General features: G+C 45.1%; 2 protein-coding genes across 9 annotated transcripts in view; one reads left to right on the forward strand and one right to left on the reverse strand.

The window, feature by feature from the left end:
- UBAP1 (ubiquitin associated protein 1) overlaps positions 1–6143 on the reverse strand; it is a 32914-nt gene extending 26771 nt beyond the window's left edge. For 2 of the 6 annotated variants that reach the window (XM_062018158.1, XM_062018153.1), the window contains exon 1: positions 5950–6074. The gene's annotated coding sequence lies outside the window, so the exon portion shown is untranslated. The other 4 variants (XM_062018155.1, XM_062018154.1, XM_062018157.1 and 1 more) reach the window with 4 other exon arrangements.
- A 4638-nt stretch (positions 6144–10781) lies between these two features.
- DCAF12 (DDB1 and CUL4 associated factor 12) overlaps positions 10782–19420 on the forward strand; it is a 32522-nt gene continuing 23883 nt past the window's right edge. For all 3 annotated transcript variants that reach the window (XM_062017564.1, XM_062017562.1, XM_062017563.1), the window contains exons 1-2: positions 10782–11023; positions 11757–12011. In XM_062017564.1, the coding sequence (XP_061873548.1) occupies positions 10943–11023; positions 11757–12011 (336 nt within the window). In that variant the 5' untranslated portion in view covers positions 10782–10942. The remainder of the gene's footprint in view (positions 11024–11756; positions 12012–19420) is intronic.

Genomic DNA, 19420 nt, shown 5'->3' on the forward strand with positions numbered 1-19420 from the left:
TCATTTTGTCACCCAAACATGTATTTCTGGAGTCCATCCACATCTAGGCTATAAAATGAGCTTAGACCACCTAGTCATTCCTGCCACACTCAACTTCTTCACCTTTGTCTGCCTTCATTTATCTTGCATCTCATAATACCCTGGTGGATTCTTTAATCTTTATATAGTAACGCTTTTCCAGTCGAAGATCCTTATGTAGAAGATAGAACACAGAAACATTACATTTATGTCTACACTTGAATTTACTAGCTTTCTCTTTGCCTACAAATTAAGAAAAAAATCAACAGTTAAAAGCAACAAGCTTTTTAGTGTCTTCACTTGCATTTTCACTTGCAAAGAACATAAACTACTAAGCACAGGCAGTCAGTGGTCTAGGAAGAAATTACATGCTTTTTACCAGTTACCAAAAGACTCGCAGGTAAATGAACAGAAACGATGTATTAAACTCCCTTCTACAAAGAAGATAGTCCTGTAACTGCAGGTATTTCAAAAATTGCCTCCCATTAGGACACTAATCAGAATCTAGAAATTGTTCTTCTACAGATTGTTCACTGTCCTAAAGTAACTGCATTTTGTATTTGTGCAAGCACAACTTATCAGCCATGCAAGTCCTGAAATTCATCTCCCTGAACTCAAAGTTCTTCAGATAAAAATAAATACTTGTCTGATTAAAACTTGATAAAGCATTTTCTTATACAAACATTTTCTTAAAAATATTGCTCTATCCAGAAGATGTTTCCAATACTTACGTGCTTAGTTGTAAAAGTAATTGCTGGTGTAGAGCCCTGACACTGTATGGTGTAACAACCACTGATAGAACTACATCTTGATGAAGAAATCTAGATCTCTAAGAAGCTCACAAATCTCAGAGGCATGTGATATAAAAATGTGCCCCCTAAGATCTTTATGGTTGATTGCCTCCTTGAGTGCAAGGTTATTTTGTGCTACATAATTGTACTTCCATCCATTCTTGTTTGCAAAACTCCAACTCACACGTGATCTAGTGGATGTATTAACTTACTCATTCCCTCCCTTCCCAATAAAGAACTTAGAAGTACTTTCTGAAAAGAACAATTTTAAAAAAATCTTTTTTATAAAAACAGCAAGCAAAAATGAAACTCATTGATCTTTCACCTTCTTTTCCATGAAGAAGTCAAACAGGCTGGCAACAAATTGCTCATGGTGACCTAATACTTACTTAAAAGATTAAGAACACATTCTTTTCTCAGAGGCTATGCAGCACAAACCTTTTCTATCCTATTTTGCCACATACAATCGAATTCCAGATGATTAACAGTGATTTTATTAATATAAACTCCTTTTCTTCCTACATTTTCCCCCTATATTTTATTTCAAATTATTACATATTACTATGCAAGGACACCACATGATGGTATTAGTCATTAGGGTGGATCCCAGCACAGCTTTGCTTTATCAGAAAAAAATACATAGACAATTACTCTGCAGAGTGCTTACAGACTCAGAATCTAGTTTTATTTCAACATTCAGAACTGATGAAACAAGTTGACCAAAGAAGCACATGTTTAGATTAAGTACAGTGCTAACACCTACCACAGCATAAAGGGTACTATGCATACTCTTTAAGAAATCCAGCCTCACAAACTTGAGGAATAAACCTCACCAGACATTTCAGTCACAGCTTCACCTGCTGCTAGCCTAGAGGTGTCACACAGTACAAGCACAAATATACACATTAACAGGTCTTAAAGCAAATCTTTCACATACTCTAGTACATAGATCAACATACTTGGACCCTGATCTCTAGCAACACAGAGCAGACTAATCAGGAGCTCATAACTCTTTATTACTAGCTTCATTATACCAACAAGTAATACCTAAGTAGCTTAAGTATATTCATATTCAGACCATTTTCCAGCTGAAGAAGTGACTATTTTTTGGGCAGAACTCATGTTCTTGTGATTTCCCCACTTAAAATGTGACTCTGGTGTAAGAGTTCCTGACAAAAAACGCAACTGAAAAAAACACAAACTCAGAATTTCTATTTGAACTTGGTCATTTAAGTTAGAAACTGTAACATCATTAATGTAACATAGTACCTTCAAGCAGCCTGCTTTTCTTTCTCTAAAAGATAACTTTAGTCACTGCAATGATATTCTGCTTCTCCTTCGATTTACTTCTGTGTTTCAAATAAGTTGCAAGCTTAAAGGAATCTGAAGAGACCTTGTTGTCTTCAAAGAAAAACAAAACAAAAAAATCCAATCAAAAAAACCCACCCCACAACAAACTCTGGACATACAAGCTATTCTTTCAGCATTTCCCTAAGAGAGGAAAGACAGTATTTCTTTATGTTTAAGAAAGTGTTCTCCTTTCATTTTTTTTTTTAAATCCCTTTTGAAAGGATTTGGAACAAATCTGATCACTTCAGAGATTAAAAAAATCACAATGCTCAGTTTTTCTGAGACCTCAATACAATACCACAATGACTGCTAAAGGTCATTATGGACATGGAGCCTCAGCTTATCGAAACCAAGCCAGAGGGTCAAAGCACTATGAAATGCACTTCCATACCAGAAATTATTACCTACCTAAGTAGTTAACACACAAAAATTGTGGGCCCAGCATTGTGTGGATCAATGGCAATCCTGAGAATCAACTGTAGAGTGGTACACTCTGTAAGATCAGTAGCATTGCCTTCCTACTTAACAGAGCAAGCAGACACAACAAAGGGAAGAAAAAACCATCTCTGCTGCACACCAGAAGACCTACTTTTTCAAACAAGAAAGATATTTGTGATTTGTAAACAACCTTTTTTTGTCTTTCTGTCAAACAATAGTTTTCAAAAACATCTCCAGAAGCTTTTCAATTACAGCTCCACTAGACCTTTTTTTTTTACATTGCCATTGATCTGACCTGCACTAATGAATTTTAAATAGATTGTACTGCCTTTATGTGGAGACTCTCCTAAAATGACAACTGAAGCTCTGGAATTTAGGACTGAAAAGACTTTGAGTGGTTACTTTATAAACAAGATGACAGAGAAAGCTGGAGAGAAATTCTGTCTAATAACTAAATTTCTTACTGATCAGTATATCAAAATACACAATCCAGCACCAGGCGTAAAATAAAGAAACAAGCTGATGTCAAAACCTTACAATATGGACATTGGACATGGACAACAGTAATGTGTTCTGAATTATCAGCCCCTGAAGTTTGTGGAAGCAACTGAAAACCATAAGCCTATACCACTATAAAAGAGGATGAGTAGGGTGATGCCTTCACTGTTAACAGAGCAACCCAGACAAAACAGCTCTGGCTGCCAGCATGACTGAGTTCAATGAGGTGGTCTGACGGTTTGGTCCAGAAATCTGACTCCTGTTCTGTTAGTTAGAATCTTTTTTTCTCTAGGATAAGCACTGGGCATTGCAAAACACCGTGTGAATGACAGAGATGGAGCTCTACCCCACATTCTTCAAGTTTTTCATCATTAACATTTTTCTATCCATCCAAAGTAATGATACATTAAGTCCCCCAGCTGATCAATCTATTTTCTACACCAATCAGTATATTCTTAAAATATTTTGAAAATATATGTTCAATTCATTCAAAAGAAACTAACTTTTATTCACTCACACACCTTATACTTGAGATTTCCTTTGTTTTCCTTTTATGTTTCATCTATCTGTGTTACGCAGATGATCTGACCTTAGTAGAAGTAGTTTCTTCCCTGACTTCTTTGTTCCACAGTGCCTTGATGGGGGAAAAAAAAAAAAAAGAAGTATCAAACTTGCAGACCAGATACTTCCAGGAAGACAAGTATGATTGCTGTTTTGTTTCTGAGATTTAATCCAAATGCTTGCAAAAGCTAAATTTGAAGACTACATGTTTTCTCTCCTTCTATCCTTAGAATCAAGGTTTTATCTAAAAAGTTTAAGCCACCCAACTGCAGTGGTTGTTGAAAGCACCACTGTCACTTCAGAATCATATTTTTGCAGTTACTGAAAACCCAAGTCATTAAATATCAATATGGCAACTGAACATCGGCCTTGAGCAAATGAGTCCACTTCTGCTATGCTGCTATCACACACATCATCTCAGCTTCATTCTGTCCCCCACAGCTAGTACAGTGCTACACACATAGCTCTGTTCTATATAGAGAAAAGGAAGGGAGAATGAGGCCAAAACAGTGGTTGTTTCCCCTCCTGCTTCCCTGAAAAGTGGTGTGGCAAACCTGAGATCTCTGATCACCCCTAGGAAGATAGCAGTTGCAGAAATGCTGCGCTCTGAGGAAAGTCCCATCCTCCAAGGATGGTAAGGAAAGGATGGTGAGGAAGAGATCTCCTTGTCCTTAACACCTTTGATTACAGCTGGAGTAAGATTGCCCTCACCAAACTATAAAAAGTCTCTCAAGCCCGTAAGAAGCTGTAAGACGCAGCATGCCTCACTACTACTGTAGTTATTCTGTCAACATCACCCACCACAACTCAACTGTTCCTTAATTTGGAAATATTTGCTTGTCAACTAGGAATATCCATGCCATTATCCATATAAAGTATTTAAAATTTCACATGAATACATTTTTACTGAGGCCAAGATGGCAGCCCTAGTAGCTGCCCTGCCAAGTGCCAGAGTCCATCTGCTTATCTTTATTCTAATGAGACAGCATCAATATCACAACATTTCTGCAAGCCTACTTGTTTTGTAAGTTGTTTGATGTGGGGAATAAAAACACTTGATAAGATGATTACTCACTTCCATCTATTGTAATTTCTTTTACTAATTACAAAAAAAAAAAAATCACAGCAGTCCTAACTATCCGTTTGAAGTGATTGATTATGAGCTATCAAAACTCAGGAAGACACTTATTAAATTACACTAAGCAGCTTCACAAAAGCATTAAGTGTTTTACTTTCGGTAAGCACCAAGCTAAACAGAACACCAGGCATTACCAGGACGTTAGGAAACTACAAAACATTTTACACCAACGAACACATCTTTGTCAGGTCTGTGTCTCAAATGTAGAGAAAGGTATGATCCTCTTTCCCATACAAAAGCAGAACAGCTACTTGGAAAAGATCCAGAATCAAGTAATAAGCATGGAGATGTGGAGCGCTACAACCCATGACAAAAACAAGACTTTGACTCCTCAACCTACAAGAGGATGCAACCAAAGGATAGATATGGGAGAAATCTGGTGTCAGATGTGGCAGAATGACGAGTACTGTGGCTTTCACAATACAAAACCCAGAAATTAACAAACGACAGGAGAGCAAACTTGACAGAGATCACATACGTGCCCCCTCAAACAAAAACAAACCTTTTGCACCTTCACAGAGGGTTTAGTTACTGTGGAGAGGAGCTTACTACTAAGTATCACCGGAGCTCACTGCTTACTCTGATTTCGACAGTAATCAACTCTCAGAAGGCAAGTTCATCAATAGTTATTAAGCAGCAATGCGTTCCCTTGTCGCGGGCGGTCTCTTAAAAGTGCCAGGAAGCAGGAGAGTGTAGCGAAAGGAGCGTCACCCTCCCCGCCTGACCTCCCTGTGCTCCCCGGGCCAGTCTGGGACCGTCCGCCAGCACTCCGTCCCTAGGAGCTGACCGCGGAGGTTCTCACCGCCATTTACCAGCACCCTCAAAAGCAGCACCGAAGCGCTGCGAAGACGGGGCAAGGTCGGCCGCTAGCGCGGAGCCCACAGTCCGGCTCCGCTCCCCTCGTCTCCCGGGGGAGCGGCCCCCTGACCCGCGAGGAGCCCCCAGGGAGGCCAGCGGCTCCGCAGCCGCCCCGCCGGCGCCCAACGTCTGCTGAATCACGATGAGGGCGCGGAGAGCCGCTCGCCCCGGACGAGGAGAAGGAGCGGCAGCCAAGCACGGGCCCAGCGGCGGGGCGGGGCGGCGCTCCCCTGCCCAGGCCCCGCTACGAGGGGAAGCGACACCCCCATCGTCTGTCCCTCCCAGCCCGCTCGTTACCTGCGCGGCGCCTGGAGGCCCCCGGCTGGCGACCCCGGCTGTTCCCGCGGCCACTGCCCACCGCCCGCCCCTACGACACGCGCGCCGCGTCGCCACCTCCAGCCCCGCTACCGGGCGACGCCATCTTGTGTACCTGCCCTCCGCCTCGCCGCGCTGGCGTCACGCCGCTGGCGTCACCTGCCCCCGCCGACCCAATCGCCGACCCACCATGACGTCACCAGACCGGGGAGGGGGCGGGGCGAGAGGAGGCCCCGCCTCTCCGTGGGCGGGGCGGGCCGGGCCGGGGCTGTCCCCGGCCCTGGCGGCAGCACAGCGCGCGGGCGGCTCCGGCGCCCGCTGCCCTCGGCCCGGTGCGCGCGGCCACAGGCGCCCTCGAGGGCTGGGTGAAGGCGGCGGGCCGGGCCTGGAACTCAGGGAGTAGAAAAGAGAGTTTCTGACCTTTGTCAGAAGGGGCAGGACACGCAGGGGGGGTATGGGATGTTGCGAGGTCATGCACGGCGAACAACAGCACCGACAGAGCCTAACTGTTGCTGTAAAGGGCAATAAGAAACGTTTCTGTAAATAGATCAGCCACAGAAGGTGGTCTGAGGAGAATCTCCATCGCTTATTGGATGTGGGGGAAAACACAAAACCACAAAGATGAGGAAAGGGCTGAGGCACTTTGTGCTTTCTTTCCCTGAGTCATCAATTGTAAGACCAGTTGTTCTCTAGGTCTGAAAGACGTGGATAGGCAGTGGAATGAAGCCCACATCATCCCAGGGGAAACGTTCGGTGACCTATTGCACCACTTAGACACGAGTCTGTGGGGCTGATGGGCATTCACCCGAGGGTGCTGAGGGAGCTGATAGAACTGCTCACTAAGCCATCTTATTCCATCATTTATCAGCACTCCTGGGTGACTGAGGAGTCTCAGTTGACTGGAAAGTGGTAAACGTGACTGCCACGTACAAGAAGGGACAGACAGAGGATCTGGGGAACTACAAGCCTGTCAGCCCAACCTTGGTGCCCGGGAAAGTTATGGAGCAGATCATCTTAAGTACCATCATATGGCATGTACGGGACCACCAATGATCAGACTCAGTCACCATGAGTGCCTGACTAACCTAATCTCCTCCTGTGGCCAATTAACCTGTGCAGGAGGTAAGGGAAATGCTGAGATTGTCTATCTGGACTTTTAGTAAAGCTTTTCACATCATTTCTTACAGCATCTTCTTGTAGAAACTGGCTGCGCCTGGTTTGTATGTATGTGTTCTTCATAGTGTAAAAAAATGTTTGGATATCTGAGCCTAAAGAGATGGAGTTAAATCCAGTTGGCAGATAGTAACCAGTGGTGTTCCCCCCGGGGCTCAGTATTTGAGGCCAGCTCTGTTTAATATCTTTATCAATGATCTAGATGAGGGGATCAAGTACACTCTCAGTCACATCAAACTTGGTGTGAGTGTAAATCTGCCTGAGGACAAGAAGGCTCTTCAGAGGGATCTGGACAGGCTGGATTAGTGATTCTGCAGCCAGTGGTCTGAGGTTCAACCAAGCAGTGTTGGGTTCCTGCACTTTGTGTCAAAATGACCCCATGCAACACTGTGGGCTTGGGGCAGAATGTCCGGGAAGCTGCTGGATGGAAAAGACCTGAGGGGTTTTTTTATCAGCTTGTTGAACATAAGCCAACAGTGTGCCCAGGTGGCCAAGAAGGCCAATGGCATCCTGGTCTGTCTCAAAAATAGTGTGGCCAGCAGGCCCACGGCAGTGATTGTCGCCCTGTACTCAGCAATGGTGAGGCTGCACTTCAAGTGTTGTGTTCAGTGTTGGGCCCCAGAGGGACACTGAGGTGCTGGAGAGTGTCCAGAGATAGGCATTGGGGGTGGTGAAGGGTCTGGAACACAAGTCTGCATGGGGAGCAGCTGAGGGAACTGGGGGTGTTTAGTCTGGAGGAGGCTGAGGGGAGACATGAGCACTCTGCAGCTACCTGACAGGAGCCTGTAGTGAGGGGGCGTTGGTCTCTTGTCCCAAGTAAATAGTGATAGGACCAGAGGAAATGGCCCCAAGTTGCACCAGGGGAGATTTAGGTTGGAGATTTGAAAAAATGTACTTCCTGAAAAGGTTGCCAAGCCTTGGAACAAGCTGCCTGGTGAGGTGGTGGAGTCACGGTCCCTGGAGGTATTTAGAAGAAGTGTAGATGTGGTGCTGAGGGACATGGTTTAGTGGTGGCCGTGGCAGTGCTGGATTAATGTTTGGACTTGATGATGTTAAAAGTCTTTTCCATCTGTATGATTCTATGGTTTTAACCCATATGCCTCAGCCTCGTCTCTCAGCAGCCACAGCCTCCTCAACTCCTGTTGTTATTCACTCGTGAGTGGCTCTGTGCCTGCATCCTCTGGCTGACCGGGCTCTCCCGCCCCAGGGCAACAGAGCACAGCACTTTTCCCTCCAAAAGCAACTTTGGCAGTGGGTTTTCAGCCTTTTGAGAGATTCTTGATCGAAACAGAGGAGTTCTGTCCAAAAATGCTGGCAGTGGCAGGTGTGCGTGTGAGGGAGGATGTGCAGAGGGATTAATCTCAGTATAGTGGTTTAGCCTGATGTCCACCAAGTCATAAAATCACTCCCTCTCCCAAACTGGACAGGAGAGAGAGGGAAATGTAACAAACAGCTTGTGAGTTAAGGATGGAGAGATCACTCAGCAATTACTGTCACGGGCAAAACAGACTCAACTTAGGGAGAAAAAGGTCTGATTTAGTAAAGAAACAGTAAGAGCAGGGAGATGACAAATAAAACCATCTTAAAAACACCTCCCCACACCCCTACTCTTCCCAGGACTCCCTTTCTTTCCCCCACCACCCGTGCAGGGGATGGGGGTTACAGTCAGTTCATTACAGATGGACTTTGCCGCTGCTGCTTCTCAGGGGGAGGCCTCCTCACACTTCCCACTGCTGCACTGTAGAGTCGCTCCCGCAGGAGACAGTCCTTCACCAACTTCTCCAGCGTGGGTCCTTCCCACGGGCTGCAGCTCCTCACAAACTGCTCCACCCTGGGGCCTGCCACAGGGGCAGCTCCTCACACCCTGCCCCAACGTGGGTCATCCACCGGGAGAACAGTCCTTCAGGAACAGACTGCTCCAGCTTGCGTCCTTCACGGGATCACAAGTCCTGACAGCAAACCTGCTCTGGCGTGGGTTCCTCTCTCCCCACAGGCTCCCAGGTCCTGCCAGGAACTTGCTCCAGGATGAACTTCTTACAGAGTGACGGCCTCCTTCAGGCATGTACCCACTCAGGCGTGGGATCCTCCATGGGCTGCGAGTGGCTCTCTGCTTCCCAGTGGTCCTCCATGAGCTGCGGGGGGACAACCTGTTTGACCATGGTCCTCACCACATATCACAGGGATCCTTTTCAGTGTCTAAGCACCCTCCTCCTCCTCCTTCTCCACCAACTGTGGTGTCTACAGAGATGTTTTCATATTCTTCCTCTCTGTTCCTGCTATAGTTTTGCAACTGCACAACAACTTCTCCTTCTCAAATAAGTTGCTCATAGAGGCTCCATTGCTAAATGGCCAGGCCTGGGTCAGCTGCAGGTCCAGCTTAGAATTGACTGGCCCTAGCCCTGTGAGTGACACGGGAAGCTTCTGGCAACTCTGTTTAAAGAAGCCACTCTTGTAGCCACCCCCCGCCAACCCCCCCCACCCCCCCAAAAAAAAAAACCTGGCCCAGGCAAAACCACTACACTCAGTAAATCACAGATCGAAACAGACACACTGGAGTTGTCCCCCGGGTTTTTTATCCTCTGGGGAAGCTGGAAAGCCTGTGAGGCTTTTATAAGTTTTTTCTCAGTGTAGCTTTTCCGCAGCACTCTTGCCACTGAGGTTGGTTAGCTGAAAATACATCAAAAAAAGGCATAAAAGAGACACCTTTTGACATGTGGAAACAGACTCCATAACTCGAAGAGCTATAAAGAAGGGATGTTCATTCGGTGCTGGGCGCAAGGGGGAAGGGATCGCTCCACCACAAAATTCCAAGTTGTTTTGACTTGTATTTGTTATAGAATTACAAAATCATACGATGACATTATCCCCCTATACAAAGGCACAACCTGTCTCCGCTTTCTCATGTAAATTAGGTCTTCCTTTCATTTGCGTGATTCTCCCGGTGATGGTGGGGGGGTGGGGGCAGGGGGGATGAAGGCTGATAGCCTTGGGTCTTTCTCACCTCTGATCTCCGCACAACTTCAGATATCACTTGGCCCCTCGCGGAACCGGTTTCACTGGCTTTTCTGCCTGCATGGGAGTCGAGGACCACGGAGGTACTGTATAAACAGTTAGGCATGACCCTTTATAGCTCGTGTGTGCAGACAGTTTCGTCTTGTGTGAGACAGAAGCTTTAACAGTTAAACTTTATACTACTGCAATAAGTTAGTGTAAGGCTTATTAATCCATGTGAGTATAAAGCTCCGCATCACTTTGTTCTCGGGAAAGCAGCGTCTTCACCGGGTTCGCGCGACTCGAGGCAGCGACAGGTTCGCAGTGGTCAGGAGGTGGCTTTTTTCGCCGCCGGCCTCAGGGCACGGGTTTCACTTCCCCTGAGTGCCGCCCGCCGGGCCGAGCCGAGCCGGGCCGCGCCCCGGGGTCCGGGTTAGCGCGGCCGCGGGCTCCCGCGGCGCCGGGACGCGCCCGTGATCCGCACCGCGCCCACCGGGGGGCGCGGCCCGGCCCGGCCCGGCGCTGCCGTGGCAGCCGCCCCAGGGGCGGTGCCGCCTCCTCGGTTGCTAGGAAACGGGGCTGCACGGCGGGGCGGGGCAGCCGCCGCAAAGGTGCGACGGGACTGTCGTAAAGAGATAAATTCCCAGGGAAAATGTCGTGAAGCGTGGTCGGCGGGGCTTGCGGCGCACAGAGTGACCGGGCCCGGCGCCCTGCAGCCTATGCCCCGTCTCCCGGCGGCCGCCTACCCTCTCCTGCTCCATGTGGGGCCCCGGCCGGGCTCTCAGCCTCTCCTCCTGTTCCTCCTTCCACTATGGCCCGGAAAACAGTTAGCAGGAAGCGGAAAGCGGCGGCGTCTGCCGCCGCGGGGCCCGGGGGGCTCCATGGGGAGCAGGTAGGCCGGGGTCGGGAGCAGGCGTGTGGTACGGTGCCGGTGGGGAAAGCCCTTGTCGGCGGCGGGGGGGGCGGGACGCGTTGGTATTCGCGGGGAGGGGTCGTCCCGTTTGGAGTTTGCCGCGTCCCGGTGCCCAGCTGGGGTGGGGAAGGAGGGGCGGGGGGGTCATGGTGCTTGAGGAACGTGTCCTGGGGGTGGGAGAGAGTGGCCTGGGCCCCGGTGGCGGGCGGTGTTAACGGCACCTTTCCCCCGCTCCCTTTCCCTATGGAGGGTTAACCGCCCCCTCCGCCCCGCGCTGCCCCCGTTGCGTTCAGCCGTTCGGCCCGTAACGGCCGGCGCCCTGCTGCCCCCGGGCTGAGCGATGCTGCGAGGCCACGCTTGGCCGGGCCGGAGGAGGCCTACTTTCGGCGCGGTCGGTGTCAGACAGCCCCCGAGAGAGCTGCCAGGGCGACCTTCTCGCCTTTAAAGCGCTTTTTGTTTTGTACTTGTTTCTATAAGGATCCGGCGATGCTTTTAGTGTCATCGCTATTTTGCTTCTTTTGTAAATATTTTCTGTTTCATTTTCTGCTGATGAAGGCTATATCAGCATTTCTGAGATAATCTTCGTGCACGGTGTTCCATGGGTAGTTGGGAAGGCTTCAGTATTTTGCTGAGAATGTCCTTGAATTTACAAGAGTTATATCTTAAGTTTGTTCTAGTTGCTTTATCTAATTTCTGTGCTTATTTTCAACAGTATGATTGGGATCACTCAGTTCACAAAAGGAGAAGACTGTCCCCGGTGAAAAGGTCTCTGGTATACTACCTGAAAGGTAGAGAGGTGAGGGTGCAGAATGAGTCCAGCTATCACCGCTTGTTGCATGGGTATGCAGCTCAGCAGCTTCCCAACCTTCTGAAGGAGAGAGAATTTCACCTCGGAACCCTTAACAAAGTGTTTGCTTCCCAGTGGCTGAACCACCGACAAGTGGTGTGTGGGACAAAATGCAACACAGTAAGTGCCACCTTTCCATTTCTCTTCTCTCTCTTAATTATTGCATCCCCAAATGGTTGCTTATAGTAATCAGAGTACGTAGACTGCCAAGGAAAAGTAATCAGGAGCAGAGTCAAAATTGCACACAATGAATTTTGCATGAAGGTAGGGGTTCATAGTGGCATGTCCTCGTCTGAAAACATGACGCTGTGCAGAAGGCTGCGAACACAAGGCCTGTACGTGGATGCAGCATCTGTCCAACCTGCACAGGGTGACTGTCTGTGGGACGCAGAGCAGCAGTGCGGTTGGATCTTTATTCTTGTCTCACAAAAGGAAAGTTAACTAACGGCGCTAGCAGTAGCTATTCATGCCTGGCAGAAGAAGTTGCGTCATTTTGGTCTGATGTTTGGCTCTGTGCTGATGAATCTGGGAGATGGCAACTAAACTGAAAACTGATTAAGCTCCAGGTATTTGTCAGTGTAGAAGTGTTCCCATCTATAAAAAAGATAATTTCATCTCTCTGGGGTTATTGTTGCTTGTTGATGTCATCATTTTTCACTCTAAATCCATTCTCAGTGTTCCAGTAACTTCTCTTGTTTATGTACCTTTATATGCTTCAACAGAAACTGAAACTTCTTCAGGCTCTTAAAGTGCTGCTTTGGATTTGAAACGTTAGAGGAGCATATTAAAATGTTGTCCCATGTGAGTAATAAATGGAGGAGACGTCATGGATGTCACCTTCATTGGCTGAGGTGGCAATTTCACGTACAAAGTTCTAATTGAGTTAGTGCAAAGCCCCAAACTTAGTTTTTGCAAGATGTGTGGCTCCACAGAAATTATTCGAGTGTTATAAGGCATATTAAACAGATCTTAAACCTCAAACCATGTCAATTGGTGTGATTGTTTCTCGACCTCACAAGAGTTTTTTGCACAGAAGCTGTGTTCAGTGGTCTGACCTGCAAAGGATGGTGCTTGAGTTTTTTCATTTCACAGGTTACAAAATGGTGGGGGTTGGAAGGGATCTCAAAAGATGATCCAGTCCAACCCCCCTGCTAAAGCAGGTCCACCTAGATGTTCTGGTTTTATTTATAGTTACACAGTGGGAAGTTTCACATAGTAGCTCTGAAGAAGCAAAGCCTAGCTGTATAAGCAAAACAATATTTTATCAGGAGGCCTGAAACGGAATCTCCCTGCCTTCTTTCTGCATGTGTTCATCACTTCATCCAGTCAGCAGCAGTTTGTGGAGCAATTTACAGGAGACCACCTCCTGCTGAAACACAAGTTCTCAAAAATCTGGCTTACTCTAGCAAGACGACTGCATGGTTTTATAGGGCTACAACAATTTTACTGCGTTCTGTAGTTCCGGTGCTGCTACAGAGAAGATAAATGGGCAAGTGCGTTGTTACCGCAACCTTGCAGAACATTGTTTGGGACCAAACAACCATGGAACTGAAGAGGGATTCAGTGTTACTGTTGTTCGTGCTGCAACAAAGTGTCAGTGTCCACAGCTGGACATAACGACCTTGTCTCTCATTAAGCGAAATACAAGGATTACAAAAGAAGTCACTTTGGCCTAGTGAAGGATTGTATATGAATTATGAATACTCTAACAGCTTCAGTTTGATTGCTTTGTGTTCACTTTTGAAGTAGAGCGTTAAACTCTACACTCTAATTATGAGATATTTTTCTCTCTCATTGCCTGTGTAAGCAACCTAATGAAGAAGAATTCCTTTGCTGATCCTCATACACTGAACTTGCTGCTTTTTAAGTTGGAAGTAAATCTAAACCAAGTCAGTCAACTTTAATGGGGTTTGCTGCATCAGTCGCACATAATTAATGTTTATGCAACAGAAAAAATATAAACCATAGCAGTTACTTTAATCAAAGCCTGATGTGGCACTGAGAGCTTGTAGCATTTAATCTGTAATTTGCCCTTGTCTGTGCTGTGCCAGAAGGATTCACTCAGTTTAATAACAAAAATACACTCCTGTCATAGAGGAGCAGGTTTGCTTTTAGTCACATGACAGTACTAGTCACTGCAAACACTGAAGAGACTATGGAGCTTTCTGTCAATTGTTCACTTTTGTTAAGGATTACATTTTGTTTAATTATTTGGGGTAACTTTTTAATCCTTAAAAATATCCCTGTGTATCATTGTGTATGTGAGAACATTTTTCTTCTTATGCTTACTGTTGTCCATCTGTGAATCAAATAGTTGAGTTTCCTAAAGGTACATGTTGTTTCTGATAAAATTAGAATTATGGAATCTGTACAAGCATTCAAATGTTTAAAAATTCAAACACAGTCACCTGGGCTTTTCTAAGACAGGATTGGTGTTAGCAAAGTTCTCCTAGATCTTGTATGCTCGTGATAGGCTTCTTCAGGCTTTTGGAATTCAAAGGAATGTGCAAAAAAACATCTGAGAGATGCAGGCATTTGGGTAGCATCTAAATTACGAAAGGCTGACACTAGGAAGTCTCAGAAGAAGATACTGTGTGCAGTCAGTCTCTTCTAGTCAGGCTTCTTACAGGAACTGAGACTTAGGTAGGAGCCAGGCTTATGGCAAATGAAAACACTGAACATAAGATTGCTATTACTTTCTTTTAATTTTATTTAAGCAGGGAAGAATAAAGCAGCTTCTCAAAAGAAATTCCAATAATCACTTCGAAGCTTCTTTTGTTCCCTTAGTTTTGTAGATATGGTCAGGATGTTATTCTTTTTCTAACTGTGTGTTGAAGGATGAAAAAAAGAAGAGCTGTAAATCGTTCCCTAAGTATAGGAAGCTTATTAGTTTTTAGTTGTTGGAGAATATAATTGCCTTGAATCTAATATTTTTGCTTGCTTGTTTTTTCCCTATGCAGGCCTGATAGGTGTATTTGTGTTTAAAAACTTCCTTACCACTTCCTCCTTCTATCTTTTTTTTTTTCTCAGATGGCTTTTCCAAGGCATGAATGGGTTGTTTCTGAATGCTGGCTGCTATGTTTTCTCTCTTTAATAGATTCATGTGTTACTACTGTAAATCATCAACCCTTGTTTTTTTCTTAGAGACTTGAAACTTCTTGAGGAGATCCTATGGCTGTTCTAGGTGTCTTACACAATTATAACCTAGTCTTTTAGTCCTGAGGTTGTAGTGCCTAGGGAGGCAGTAAGAAGTCACATTTCTACAGTTAGTAACTACTCAAAGTCCACCGAACGGTGACCAAAACTCTGTAAATAAACCTCTGATGCCTATTATTGACACTTTCATTCCCCTCTTTTTTTTTCAGTGGCTTGTGAGTAAATTGACAGGTGTGTCTTGCTCAAGAGTATTTGATTTTCTGTTAACCGCCTCATACTCAGATCTGTCTCATCAGAGTCTGGTAGTTTCTGTGCCAGGTATGGTGTGGGTAGTAGAGATGCCCTTCATTTAGCAGGTAAAATCTTTCCTTTGCCATCCTTTGCCATCTGTCGACATATGTTAACTTTCTGCTGGCCTCCTGAAATTAAACACAGAGGGCAAGACACAAATAAAAGCTACCAAATGTGATTATTTTTTTCTTTGCAGTGAACAAGTTCAGTGACATCCAAGCGTGTGCCCATTAGCTGGTAATGCTTCAGAGTTCCATAGCAAGATGGAGTGCCTGATTGCATGGTCTTGTCTCTGGAACTGTGAATTCAGGATCAAACCAACTTATCAACTGCTTTTAACCGCTTACTCAGTTCTCAGATGGTTTCTTTATTTTCTGGATTATTTCTTTATGGACTTTCAACAAAGATGTGTAAGGCCCACTTGTGTGGCCTGTACTTCAGAGTGCATGAGTGGGTTTTGTGCTGAGATGAGGGCATGTTCTGATCTCCACTGGAAAGGAGATGTTATTGGTTTGATAGCTTAGTCTTGAAAGAGTCCGTGTTCCTTTTGTGCCTGGCATATTAGTAAATCTGCGTTGCTGTAGAACTGAAGAACTTTATGCCAAATGCTTTATGAACAGAGATGTTTGTAATTGGGTAAAAGGCAAGACTGAGAACAGGCAAAAATCAGCCCTACTCAGTGTGACCAGCAAGGGTATCTGTGTTGTGACAGTTTGTCTTCCTTTTGTTGTTTTGTTAGCAGAAAAACCCCAAATTTGAAGGGGAACAATGCTGTGATTTTTTTTTTTTTTTTTTTTTTTTTTTTTTTTTCCCCAACTTGGCTGAGGGTAAACTTTTAGTTACCAGCTTCAGCTGGTCTGGAGTTGTGCTGTTGCAGAGTGGGATGTTCCTACCTGCTCATTCTTGCTGGCAGTGATCTGTGCGTGGTTGGGGGGTCAGCTGGATCAGCTTGCTGCTTTGTGTTCTGACGAGGAGTTTTCTAGGGTTAGTTTTCACCTGAGGTGGAGATGTGATCCAGGTGACCTTGCAGCTACCTGAGTGCTGTCGCAAGGATGGCCAGACTGTTTGGGTGAGTGAGGAAGATGCACCTGAGTTCTCAAAGGTTGGCTTAAGCCAGTTGTGAAACTGTGTTGCGATTGATTCTCTCTTAGTGGCTCTGCTTTTAGGAAGGCAGTGCGTTTTTCTTGGGTTTCTTTCAAATGTTAACATGAAAGACAAGAGTGTGTCTGTAATTTCTGAGAGCAGTATATGAAGAGCTGGAGTGCAGAGGGTATCATGAGCTCCTCTTGCATGAAGAGTAAGTAGTTTCTTTCACTTCTTCGTGCCTCATAAGTCTGCATCCTGTTTGTGTAATAAAATCATGCTGTAGATCAGGGTGAGACCCTTTGTTTTTTTCGTGACCAATGTGTATGATCAACTGGAAAAGAGAGTTGCCTGTTTGATTGCTGTTCTGTGTGCAGTGGCAGCAAGGGAGGACATGAGACAGTCTGTGTGCTGCCATGAAATGACATTTTAAAGGCCTGAGTTTTAATCTTGCTGTAGGAAGTCAGTGCTTTGATACAAACACATGGGAAAGGCACTTAAGATTTAATATATTGGTAGCTTTGGTGGTTTTTTTCTTTTCCCCTAGACTTTTGTCTCTGAAAGACAGGTCAAAAAATGTACATAGACTTGATGGAAGAGTTTGGCAAATCTGCTTTCAGTGTTGTGTACAGGAGGAGGCATTTTGCAGTTCAGATTCTAGTCCTCAGATTCAATTCCCTGCCACAGACTTTTGGCAAGTTGATTAATGAAGTTCCTTAGTCAGTGAAGTAGAGTTTCTTGATGAACTTGACTGTAAGAAGCTTGAAAAGAGGACAGCTACAGAGTAATTGTATGGGAGCCATTTGCCAAGATGACTTCTCACCACTTAAGCAAAGCAGAAGAAACAGACAGCTAGTAATCACATGGGGTGTGAAAAGTAGGACTGGATCGTGAAGATTCATGGCTCTGCTGTCTGTAGTACCTAGCCATGCCTGTCTGTCATGATCCTCAAGCGACAACACTGTTACAGGCAGCACATCTGAATTGCTTTAAAAAAACAACCAAACAAAAAGATTGATGTCTCTTTGTCATGTCATCTAGACAGTTTCCTTGTTAGAGCAAGGTTGTCCTGCAGAGCACAAGGTAGCTGAGTCTGCCTTGTTTTACACAGATCAAGTGTGGTCCTTGGACTTCTGGCAGATAGCCAAAGCAATCCAGGCTCAGTAAATCCTCGATGTTAAGTTATTTGGCAAGCTAATGGCTGACGTACATAGGTTTTACTAGCAGGAACTACTGAACTGTTTGCAAAGCTTAAGACCAAGGGACAAATAAGCACAAATTACTAATTGGAACTTTACTGCATTCAGAAGTTTTTGTGGCAGGTTTTTAGTCTCTATATAATGAGTAACTGGAGAAGAAGTTCTTATTCTTGATTGAGATGAAGAAAATACCCAGAAATGTATAGTTCAGCTGTCAGAAGTTTGTCAATACTCTTCAAATCTAGACTGCTTTGGAGCTTTTTGCAGATGTACTTAATAAAAAAGTAGTGAAGGTATAAGTTTCCTTGAAGGAGGTAGCCTAATTTCTGGGTTTTTTTCTTCAAATTTATGTTTTTGTATGCTACAGTTTTGTCTGACCTGTTTTAAAAGCAGTTAGATATTTTGTGCTTTACTTAATATAGTGTTTTTAAAAATCTTAAGAGGTATTAGCATTTTATGCATTCTTAGCTGGGTCCTTGTCGTGTTTTGTAACATTTCTCTTTTTTTTTGCTTTAAAAACGTATAATAACTGTTTGCCTTCTCTTGGATTCTGTTTGCTGGGTCTGCAGGGAAGATTTCTGGGCAATCAGTGGTGCAGCTTGCAAATGTGTGAGCTTCTGGCTTCCTGTCCTGCCTCAGGTGGTGCAAGAGTCCTAGCATACACGAACAGTACTGCCTATTTTATTCTAAGGAGGTGGTAGTTGTTCTAAAACTATTAACAATGTGCCAAGTTTTTTACCAAGCATGGAGAGAAGTTACTGCTTAGAACTTTACAGCTGAAACTACAGAGCCAGTCCCTTAACTGTGCCAAGTTTCATGCCCTTAGAGCAGCTGCTGTTCAGTTGCACAGTATTACTGTAACCAGGAGGAGAAAAGTGAGGAAATGACTAAGCAATTCAAGGGCTGCCAATGGCTTAGAGTGGGGTACAAGCGACTGAAAGCACTGCAGGAAAGATGTCCCTTTGCTGCTTGTGAGAGTATGTTAATTTAGAAACTTATTATAGTAAAATGTTGTTGAGATTGAAGATCTAAGGCAGAAATGTGAGGGTCTGATCCTTCAGCATTGTGTGTTTCAAAGTTCTTTACCTTTTCAACCCAAATAGTTTAGAGTTTAGCTAAATGAATTTTGCAGTAGAGTAAGTCTTTATTAACCTATTACACACTGATATATGACAGTGATGTCAGACTGGGGAATGTAAGGGGATTTTCATTTCAGTCTCATGTCTGCTGAGACATGTGAATCTCTTACAACTGAAGCGTGGTTTTTCTGAGTCTGTGGACATCCTGAGGTGTTGATGGGTTTTCCTAATAAGCAGTTCCAGTGCCAGCTTTAGGACCTGGAGATGCCACCTGCAAACCTTAATCTTAGTTATGTAACTATTGATTTTGTGAGGTGTTTTTTTCCACAGTGGAAGGAGGATAGGGGAGGGAACTGGGAATTTCTACTGGAAGGAAATACTGAAGAGGAAATGGAGTCATAGGGGAGGGACAGGGGAGGATGGGAGGAGAGGGCATTACTGGTCCTGATCCTGCAGTGCAGGTGTTAATTTGCGGGGATGTGGTTAGGGCAGAGAGGCTACTCCGTGCATCCTGTTTTTACCATCTGTCTTGGTCAGTGAACTGCATTGTAAGACCTGGGAGAAGTGAAGAGTTTCTCTCTCCTACTCAGCTGTGCTTCAGTATAGCTCCACATCTGCATGCAAAATAGAGACCCAAACGTAGAAATTCATTCCCTGTAGGAACAGTCATCTGTTCATGCAAGACTGCTGCCTACAGAGGAGGATCAGGTGCAGGCTGAAG

This window comes from Colius striatus, chromosome Z (genome assembly GCF_028858725.1).
Source record: "Colius striatus isolate bColStr4 chromosome Z, bColStr4.1.hap1, whole genome shotgun sequence".
NCBI classification, from domain to species: Eukaryota; Metazoa; Chordata; class Aves; order Coliiformes; family Coliidae; genus Colius; species Colius striatus.